This window comes from Poecilia formosa, unplaced genomic scaffold (assembly GCF_000485575.1).
Source record: "Poecilia formosa unplaced genomic scaffold, Poecilia_formosa-5.1.2 Scaffold69, whole genome shotgun sequence".
Classification (NCBI taxonomy): Eukaryota; Metazoa; Chordata; class Actinopteri; order Cyprinodontiformes; family Poeciliidae; genus Poecilia; species Poecilia formosa.
The window spans coordinates 1,014,999-1,025,717 of NW_006800008.1; the positions used below are offsets into that span (position 1 = coordinate 1,014,999).

Here is a 10,719-nt window from a genome sequence, read left to right on the forward strand (position 1 = left end):
ATTTCACTGGTTGGCACGCCCACTGTGTACGTCTCCTGGTTCGCTTTGTGTTGAATTTGAGAGTTTGCCAGAACGAGGCTGTTGATGAGGTTAAATGATGCTGATCGTAAACAGACCAACGAACCATCTGTCAATGTGAGGGACGGATGAGAGACCCGGCAACGCTCCTGGCAACGGCTGATTCGGCTTCATATACAGTAGCAGAACAAATAAACATCAAATGAAACGTTTTCTCTGGGAGCTTCATTTCCTCCACTGTGTTCAATTCACAGTTTGGCATGTGGGAATAATCTGTACTGTTGCCTGCATGTGTTGTGAATTATTATTAATGTACATAAAACAACTTAATAGCTGCACCATGCAGATGTTTTAAACCAAGTCCAACTTTTGAAAACTTAGTGGAAACCTTTCGAAATGGTTCACAGGGGATTTTGGCTTCTTTTCCCTGATTTTTAGGAACATTGAGAATAGTTTGGTTGAAATGCGACAAGCGGAAAAGTGGAGGAGAAAGTGGGAAATATCAAAGACTTCTTCAGTAATTTTTCTGTTAAACGATAATTTTGATTTGAGACAATTTTCAAGTAGTATATTGATAAAACCACACGCAACCAAAACCATAAATAAAGTTGATTACAAAGTCATCAGAATGGAAATTATGAAGCTCTTTTCAATTTATAATGCGATTTAATTGATTAATTGATTGTTTATTACGACAGGCTTAGTAAAAACGTGATTAAATCTGCCAAGCTGGGTTATAAATGGCATTTTTTTCATAAATCTAACTTAAAAAGGTAACGTGTTGTATTTTTGTAGCAAGAAATTGTGTTTTTATTGTCAAAATGTTGAACATAAATCTCTGTTTTTATTTTTTTGTCCTCCAAAAAACACATTTGGACTTCAGATATGAATTATTAATGGCACCAGAATATAATATTTGAAAAAAAAATCTACATAAACGCCACTGAATTGAGTGTTTTCTAAATCCTAACGAAGTCAGAATAGCTTGCAGCATAATTACAAAAGGCAGACAGTATTCTGGAAGTTGTTGGATTCATTTCCAAAAACTGCAATTATATTTCTCTTTAAGATGTCCATGTTCTTATTATACGCTCATTACGCCTCAGAAACGGCATCAAACTGCCATAAAACACACCAGAATAGACGCTGAGAAAGAAGTGACATTTAAAACCCCTGGAGAGGGGGTAATTATGTTTTATCACACTGGGCATCCCTTAAATAGGTCTGCCTCTCGGCTGGATCTGTGTTTATCATCCGAGGCCCGGCAGAGAAAGGCACCACTTTACGGTTTATTATTTGGGGTAGCTGTGTTTTGCGCTGTTTATTATGCGGTTTTAATTGCGGTTTGGCTGCTTTCTTTCGCCTCTTCCAACAGAGGGGAAGGAATGCCGGAGGCTGCAGCTTCCCTGCAGGACGTTGGGCTGCGCTGGGAGTCCCGCTGACCCGCTTTTACCCCTAGATTGAGTTTCAGCAATGACAGAGGAATATTTAAGGTCCACAGTATGGATTTATTTTCTCGGATTAGTTTGTTCCGGCTTGAAAAAGTGAGCAGATCTCATGTGGGATTTCAGGAATCCTGTCAAATTGTTGACCCTTTTAACTCCCAGCAGGTGCCAAACCGCCGTCGCCTCCCAGTCCGACACTCAAAATCTCACCGAATTACTCCCTCTGATGTTTGTCTAAGAAACGAACCTCCTCCTTCATCCCTAGGGGTCTCCCTGCATATGGTGCTCCACCTTGCCAAACTCATTCCTTCGCCTCTGCGATGATTTCTGACTCCAACACAAAGCAGCATCCCCTGGCTCTTCCCCCGATGAGCCAAATCAAAGCAGGAATGTGAACTCACACCTGATGTTGGCCTTTAAAGCTTAAAAAAACATCCTCATTTTGATTTGTTCCCTGCTGCTCTCACCCCAAAATTACCCCAAAAGGATCACCTGATAAATTTAAAACAAGGAAATGCATGTTGTGCAGATACACGGCCATAAAAAACAAAGGGCAGAGCTTGTTGATGAGTTATCTACTGGTAAGGAAAATAAACGTAATTCAACCCACGTTCAGAAAGCAAACTGAGCCTCCGAAACCAGCTCTGACATTTTAAACGGTCGATCAGAGACTCAAACGACGCAGAAACAGTGCAGGTACAAAGCTTTGGGAAAGTATTAGCATCACTTTTACACTTTAAGTTACATCACAACCACAACTTGAATGTATTTTAATCGATAGCTCAACAGAAAGTAGGTCAATTCAGCCAACATGTATTTGTATTCAGCCTGCTTTCTTTTGATACCCCTAATTAGAATCAAATGCAATCTATTAACTCTCAAAATAGCACATAACAGCACTCCACCTGTTTGTGATTTAATCTCTGCTCCAAATCAAAAGATTACCTCATTATGCATTAAAGGGAACAAACAATTTAATGAAGGCCAGGGAACATAGCCTGGTAGGTCAGGAGGATAGGAAGTTTGAACATGGCAAGGAACCGTTTCATTGTATCCTCTGGAAACCCGACTGACCACAGGTTTATGGGCTATAAAAAACAATGCTAATTACAATTTATAAACAAAAACATTCTTAGATAATGAGATTTCAGGCTGGTCTATTCTACCTATTTTTGGGCTCCTATCAGAATGAGCCATTTTTGGGTCTTTGTCACTTTAAATCCAAGCAAGCTGCTGCTAGCTGCTCTCTACAACTCAACATACAACGTAGATCTTTGAAAAGCAGAAGTGGAGCCTTCTGCACAACAAACAAGAACACAGCGAGTTGTTTCTGGATGGTAAGTCAACAACAAAACACTTGTCTTTTCCAACAGCCATTGTACAGCGGTAAAACCAGCTGACCAAACGTGCTGGAGCTCATCTGGGGTTGCTAGGTAACAGGGTTGCTAGGTGAGGGGCACTGCCTGCCGGATGTATCAAATGTTTCATTTTCCAGGCACCAAAAAACATCACCTTCTTGCCAAAAACTGTGGCTTGTTTTTTTTTTTCTTTTAGCACTTGGGTTGTTTTTAGGAGTAGAAACTCAAATGGAAGTAAAAATAAAACATTCAAAATGTGAATTTTTTCACAATACATCATCTTTAGAGCAAAAAAAAAAAGTTTTTTCTTTTACTTTTTAACACACTTTGCCAGTTTTCTGCCTGGTTACTCTTAATAATTGCCACTTACTCAACAGAGTCCCAACCTGTGTTATGGACTGTTACACTACGTGCCGATCCAAATGAGACAAAAATGTATCTGTGCACGCTGCATTGAAAACAAAATTCTCAAAAACTTCCCTACTTGTACTAAACAGATGCCTGTTTAGTCCATGATCTATGCATCTATGCACAAACACTTTAATATTTATTGCAAAAAAAAAAAAAAAAATCACAAAAAGTATCACGATGTCCTTGAGGGACTGAAAAGATGTTCAATAATAATATTGATATTTTAACAATTTGTGAACTGGTTTCATCAATACATTCTGGCACAACCGGCCCTTTAAGAGCATCCATGATCTTGATTTGGTCAAAAACAAAAATGAGACACACATCATGAGTTTAAAAAGAAAAGAAAGAAAGTTAGAAGGTCCAGCATGGAGGAACCTCAGCAGAGATTCAACTTCATACAGCAGCGCTTTGCTAACCGAGAGTAGAAACCCGACTCACCGACAGACACAGCCTCTTGGTTCTGGATTATCCACAGTGAAGCTAATCAAACATCTACTTCCTCACTTCCAGAAGGACGTGAGCGTCAGACCCTTTCATCAGGATGGATTCAAGCCAACATGCTCCGATTTCAAGGAAATTTCATTAAAATTCCATGAATATAATCTTGTGTCAAACCTAAAGAATCAGAACCAGAGGCAGCAGCAGTGCAGAGAGCTGTGATTAAAGCTCAACTTGGAACAGATCCAGGGAGGTTCTGACAAGCGGCACCGCTTCCCTCCGAGGTTGTAGATTTGGTCAACAAGACAAAAGGAAGGGCAGGGTTTGGCTCTAAGTCAAGAGTCAAAGACAGGACTTTGATCAGAAAACCAACTTGAAACCTGACATTTTTTACCCTTGGGTAAACCTCTACGCTGATGATAAACTAGTTTATTTCTCTTACCTCCAAAGGACAGGAAAATTCTTGGCACAGGCTGAGGTAGGCTGGAGACAGAGCTGATGAGGAAGAGGAGAGCAAGGAGGGAAAGCGCCATCGCTGACCCGGCCGACCCCTCCGGCCTGCCGTCGTCTTCACCTCTCAGAAAACGACCCGCCACCGCCGCCTGCAGGAGAGGCTTCACAGAGGACAGCAGGTCTGAGAAAACGATTTAATTATGCAGAGATTATGTACAATATTCTCAAAAAACATATTTATATACCACCAATTGTGGCAAAAACAAATGTTTTCTAATTTTTCTTAAATCAATATGTAATGAAGTGTGTGAATGTCTGCGTGAATGACTGATTTAACTGTATAAGCAATAAGCAAACAAAAAAGTAAATCCAAAACATCTAATCACAGCTGAAAATATATTTTCCCCAATCAATGAATCATAAATTAACTCTAACCAACACTTTTTTGCTTCAATGACTCAATTGACCTGACTGACAACATGAAGCAGCAGAACTAAAAAGTTTTGAAATGGAAATTTCTAACAGTTTGTCATTAAACTGCAGCATGTTGTACATTTTTATAAAACGTACTCTCTGAAAGGGTCAAGGGTCAGCTCTGGAGAAAGTTATTTAGAAGTTGCAGGAGGAAGAAAGGCTGTTTGGACTTTAAAGGTTCCTGACCGCTGGTTCACCCACCAAACGGCCGATAAAACAAAACAAATCAGAGACATTTATAGTAAACTGACCATTTTAACCGTTCCTGGTGTGCACTGGACAGACAAATTTAACTAAAACCCAAGAGTAGAACATCACGTCACTGACTTCACCCTGCTCCAAATGCACCTCTGTTAAATATGAATGAGGCAAATCTACACGAAAAAGAAAACCAGCTGAAGAAGCGCTCCAGCTGCCACTTGTTCCTTCTCCATAACTGGACAAGAGCAGCTCAAATATTGATGGATGCAGGTACTGCTCTGCGCTGTGGGCCGTTATCTCCTGCAGTGCATAACTCTCAACTTGCAGAACAAATCGACTGCTTTATGCTGCTACAGCACCTGTGCTGTACAAACCCACACTGCACCGGTGACCTTCCTGCATGCGAAAAACAAGAAACATGCATTATTTACCGCAGTCTGAATCTCTGATCTCATGACTTATGAATGCGTGGTAAAAAAATTATGACACGAGAAAAGAAAAGTACATAAATGCAATGAAAATTTTAGTTTGGGGGTGTTGTGTACAAATAGGCCGAGGCGTGTGTGTTTGCGTAGCGAAGTGAAGGATGATTGATGGAGAGGCGGAGTGGAGTTTAACTGTTCAGGTGCAACATATGGAAAACTGATGAGGAATGAGATCCTTTTGGCTCAACTTGAGAGCAGTAAAGCAGCACGGGGCGCATTAAGACTGCTGCAGGGCTTACAGTGCAGCATCAGCTACACACACACACACACACACACACACACTGTGAGTACCTACCCAACCCACAGCTTAGCCCTTCCCCAAAACTAAGCCATCTTTGTTTATGCATTTTGAGATTTAACTGTGACGGTTTTTAGAAACACAATCAGCAATAGTTTAAATTCCCAGTTATCAAATTGGCCATAATCATCATCCTTGGTTACTGATTTTATGATAAATATACAAATATTAACCCTTTCATGCATGAATTATGATCCTTTGTGTCAGGATCTTTTCCAATTTATTTATTATTATTTTTTATTTTCTTAAGGCATAATAAAGATACGGGAAAGAAATTTCTTTTAGGTGATCAATTGTAATTTTCTCCAAATACAAAGTTATTTGAAAAATACACCAGTAGTATTTATCTTTTATCTTTAGGGGTTATCTGGAGTCGTCTACAGTAGAAGGAGGGACCGGGTCGGCCATATTGGAGTTAACAAAAATAATTTCTTGCATTTGCAGCTGATGGTCAGTAGTTGATAGTGTATTTTAGTGTCCACTTCAGTGGTCTGTGTGCATTTATGACATAAAAATCCACAAGAAAATGGCTTTTAGAAAGCTGTCCACTGTAGTGACCACTATGCATGAAAGGGTTAAGGACATATCCTTGCTGAAAAGTTACTAAAAAGTGAGTTAATTTTGTCTTATTTCAAATGCAATAAGATGTTTAGAGTAAAATATAGTAGTGCTTTTCTCAGCAGAGAAACTGAGAAAATTGAAAGCTGGACAGGCTGATTACTGAATCAGGAGCAGGTGGTTGATTAGAAACACGGTGCAGCTGCGACAGATAACCACAGCTGAGCTGGGCAGATGGGAGAAACCAAACACCAAAACAAAGTTTCAGATATTATAACGGGGAGCAGCATCCCTGAGTCCAACAGTGACAGTATGGAAAACAAAGCAGACATCCAGTGAGTCACCAGGATTTACTCCCACATTCCTGTCAGGCACAGAGCATCGAAACAATGCAAGAGCAAAACCTGCATCTTCAAACTGCATCAAAACAGGCTCAACTCTACTAATACTGCAAAACACAAAACTTTACCAAGTATTTTTAATTAGTTTTTAGTCCAAATATCTGAAATAAGACAAAATCTTAGTTTTGTCTTATTTCAGATATTTGCACAAACTAGACAAAAAAAATCCTTAAGATTTTGTTTTTCTGCATCTTTGCTCATTAACACTTGTCTAGTTTTTAGTGCAAATCTTTTACTTCACTTGAAATAAGACAAAACTAACTTAGAAGTAACTGTTCAGCAAGATATAGGAACTTGTTTGAAGTAAATTCTTCAATATTGATGGAAAAGTACTTATAATATGGTAAAAATATGTTATAAATAAAATAGCTGCCAGTGGAGAAGAATGTTTTCATCAAAATGAAAGAATTATTGACTATATCTTGCTGAAAAGTTACTTATAAGTAAGTTTTGTCTTGCTTTATGCTTGCAGTAGAACCTAGGTTGTGTTTTTGCAGCGGAAGGCGTTTATGTTGGATGTTTGACGTAAAGCGATCCTCTGGACTGCCGAGCCTGGCTGACACCTACCACTCCCTGCTTGCTCAGAGAGACGGTGATCTCCCAGCGAGAGCGTCTGGCACTGAACTGTTGGTCTCACAGCTGCTGAACTCATCATGGTGGGAGTTCATCTTCCGAGCGCTCGGTGACGTCCCGCCGGCTCCAGTTCAGACACTTTCAAACCTCACATCAGCAGGCAGGCATGAGGTCCCGTCCGCTCTGAAGGCACCGCCGATAAAAGGTGCATTACCGTTTGAGCAGAGATAATAAATACTCCAATTAATTCAGCCGAAAAACTCGTCTGCCAGGAATCTCTGCAGCATCAATTAGATGTCTGTGCACAAAGGAGATTGCTGCTGTGATGGATGTCGTGTTTTCTCTGGAGGGTGGTGATAATTGTGTTTATTATCTTCTGTCCTTGGCTTTCGGCCCAATGAGTTTTCCATCAGAGGAGCTGCTCATAAACCCATATTGTGGAAGACAAATTCCTTTTCAGAATAAATCTTTGTGTCCAGGGATCCCATCTGCTCCCAGTTATGTTTTTTACACAATTCAGGGCATCCCTCTTCTCCCCCCATCTGGCTTTTTGTGTGTGAAGAATTGAACTTTCAGTGGTAAACAAGTTGCTCTGTGTCCCGGCTCCAACAGGACAGCGCGTGTTCATACCACACCCTGTCAGTCAGTTGTCAGTGGGGTTGTTGCAGCCGCACGCGCCTGAAAACTCATGACTGAGCAGCAGCTACGGTTATAGATTCAAACTTTCTTTCATACCAACTGATTAGGTAACTTGTTAGGTAATAAAAACAGTAAAGGTTTGCTGAAATGTCTTCAGAAGGCCTTTAAAAAGGTCACGATTGTGTGGCCAAGCAGTGAGTCATTCTGGAAAATCATGCAGCGCTTAAATATGAAACAGGACTCCGACGTTTAAAAGCAGCACAAAGTGATTCTATCTCAGCCAGATTAAGTTTTATTTCCCAGTGGTGGGACTCTGCACCTGTTCGCCGGCGGCCCACCAACTTCCCTCTGCATCCAGCAGGAAACGACACACCGCAGAGAGTAAAGGTCCAGGAAGAGGGACTCACCTTCCAGAGAAGAGCCCGTCCCAACCGCAGAGAGGAAGACCACCAAACGAGACCCGAGCTTCTCCCGAAACTCCTCGCCTCAAGTCTCCAACCGTGACGGGGAGAAATCCATCCAAGTGCTCACGGAGCGGGTTCGACTGAGCCAGAACAGGACAGAGGAGAGGAACGAGGGAGGAGGAGGAGGAGAATGAAGAGACGAGTGAGCTGGTGTCCTATTACACTCTCCGCTCATGGCCCCCTCCTCCTTTTCTCCCCTTTTCCTCCCTCCTTCCTTCCACTGTCCCCGCTCTGTTAACTGGAGAGCAAACAGATCACTTTAGAGATCAGAGAAGGACCCAAACCTCACAGAGTGATGGAGACGCATCACAGGTCACATGCATCCATCTCTGCTTTTAATCTGAAAATCCGTCAAAAAAAATCATCTGGTTTTATCTTTTTTCTGTCAATCAAGTTAAAGCACATTTCAGCAACAGGACAAGGAGAAAAACTCAGAATGATGAAGTTATTAAAAAACTTTGAACGAACAGAACATTTGGGTGAATGCTGTCACCAAAATATGTTGGTCAATGTTTTATCTTCATTTCTGGTATCTTAGTAAATTATGATGTATTGAAAAGTCTGTTTGGTAAAGCCAATTTTTTTAAATCCACATTTTAAAGTTGATATTATTGCTACGCCAGTATTATGTTTTCCAGAATCAGTTTATAGCACAATCAGTATCAGTTGTTTAAAAAAAAAAAGCTGTATATATCAAATATGACTTAATAGAAATTTTACAAAGTAATTTAATGCCTTTAAATTGGGCCACTGTCTCTTTAAGAACATTTTTTACTTTCTGAAACTTTCTGGTTCCTCTGTTAACCTGTTAAAGTTTTTACCAGCGTTGCACTGAGAAGCAGCCTGTATAATTAGAGTTTGCTAATTGCTGCTGGCTAGTCTGAAGGACCTCAGAGGAGGAGCTTCGTCCCCAGAGGCGGGGCTAGGTCCACTCAGGCGCTGAATGGTTGCCATGGAGATTAAAAGATTTAACACGTATTATAACACGTATTAAAGAATCAAAGCAACTATTTAGGTATGTTTTTTGATGAGGGAACAACATGATAATATGATGTAAAACTCAAAAAAGTCCATTTTAGATAATAAATGCCGCGTATACAAGGATCCGCCATGTTTTTTTCCACATTATTAGCGTATCGAATAAAGTGTTGTGCACATTTGTGATGAAAACGCAGCTGCTGCCACCATATTTGAGTCCAGCATTAAAGTCTCCTTTTGGAAGAAGCTTTATAATTTAAATGAAGGCAAACGATCACACTAGCTTGCGCTTGTTAAAGATTATGGATGAACATTACAGGAGTTGGTGTCTTGGCTCCAAACGGAGACATTTTGCTTCCCTCATGCATTCTTTCTAAAACCAGAGTTTTAATTTGAAAGGCTTTCCCTCAGAGGAAGGATGGATTTCATGACTTGAATAAATAAAATTGATCTTTTTTGGCTCCATTGTGGTGAAAGAGAAACGCTGAATGCATCTCAAAGTGTGGAGGAGAGATCCTGGAAAAAACACACGGCTAGAACAAACGTACAGTTAGCATATTTTCTGTGAATGAGCTCACCAAGGAGACCTTGCTCAGCGATACTGAGTCAGGAAACCATGCCAAACCTGCGGCGGCATTCGCTTTTGTGGATTCAGCTGAAGCAGAACTGCTGCAAACCAGGCCTGTTTCACCAGCAAAATGCCCTCCATCCATATTTCCATAAAATCAAAAGCTCTTTGCAGATTTTCCTTCTTCACAGTGTGTGCATGCAGGTATAAGCCAGGAATGGATGTTTTTTTTTTTTTTGTTGCCACATTAGCTTTCAGGGAAAGTTTGTGTTATTTGTGGAAAATAACAAAGCAGTAAAAAAAACCACCAGGTCTCTAATGAAAGTGTCTGACAGCCAGAAAAAAATGAAGCTGAAGGAGGAGGAGAGAGGGGATCACTGGTGGCTCAGACAGGAGGAAATAATTACCCCTCTCCTGCACAAAAGAGCCAGATTTACGCCTCTCCAATTAAAGTGTCAGGATGGGACCACTGGAGCGATGGCGGCGTTTTCATTGGTACGTGAAACCTCGATTGCTTTATCCTCATAGGTGGAGAAGGAGAAGAAAGGAACGAGTGCAAAATTGAGATCAAGCGTATCCTTTACAGCCCCCATGACTCAAACTGGGCTGCAAGTTAATTTAATGAGAGCGGTGAGGTAACGGACTCAGGTGCATCCAGACATAAAGCACAGCTACTCAGACAGTTAGCCATCACGCAATATCTTTATCTGGTTACAAGTTTTAGGGTTTTACTCTCAAATAACAATCTGTCATGAAGTGGTGTGGTTGCGGTGAGGAGAGACGCTGAGACCCAGGTTGTGTTGATGAATAAGATTAATTTAATAATAATAATAAGCTCTTAGTCCAGGACAGGCAGCACGGCAAACGAGCACACAGCTAATACCGGTAGCAACTGACATATGGGACTCACGGGAGCTAGCACAGACCAGGACTAGGCAGTTCAACTGGAAAGTA

General features: G+C 40.8%; 1 protein-coding gene across 1 annotated transcript in view; it reads right to left on the bottom strand.

Moving 5' to 3' along the window:
• sema3c (sema domain, immunoglobulin domain (Ig), short basic domain, secreted, (semaphorin) 3C) overlaps nucleotides 1-8,277 on the bottom strand; it is a 46,980-nt gene extending 38,703 nt beyond the window's left edge. Inside the window, exons 1-2 of the mRNA XM_016673050.1 lie at nucleotides 8,163-8,277; nucleotides 4,116-4,287 (exon numbers count right to left, since the gene is read on the bottom strand). Of these exons, the coding sequence (XP_016528536.1) occupies nucleotides 4,116-4,206 (91 nt within the window). The 5' untranslated portion in view covers nucleotides 4,207-4,287; nucleotides 8,163-8,277. The remainder of the gene's footprint in view (nucleotides 1-4,115; nucleotides 4,288-8,162) is intronic.
• Nucleotides 8,278-10,719: the final 2,442 nt, after the last annotated feature.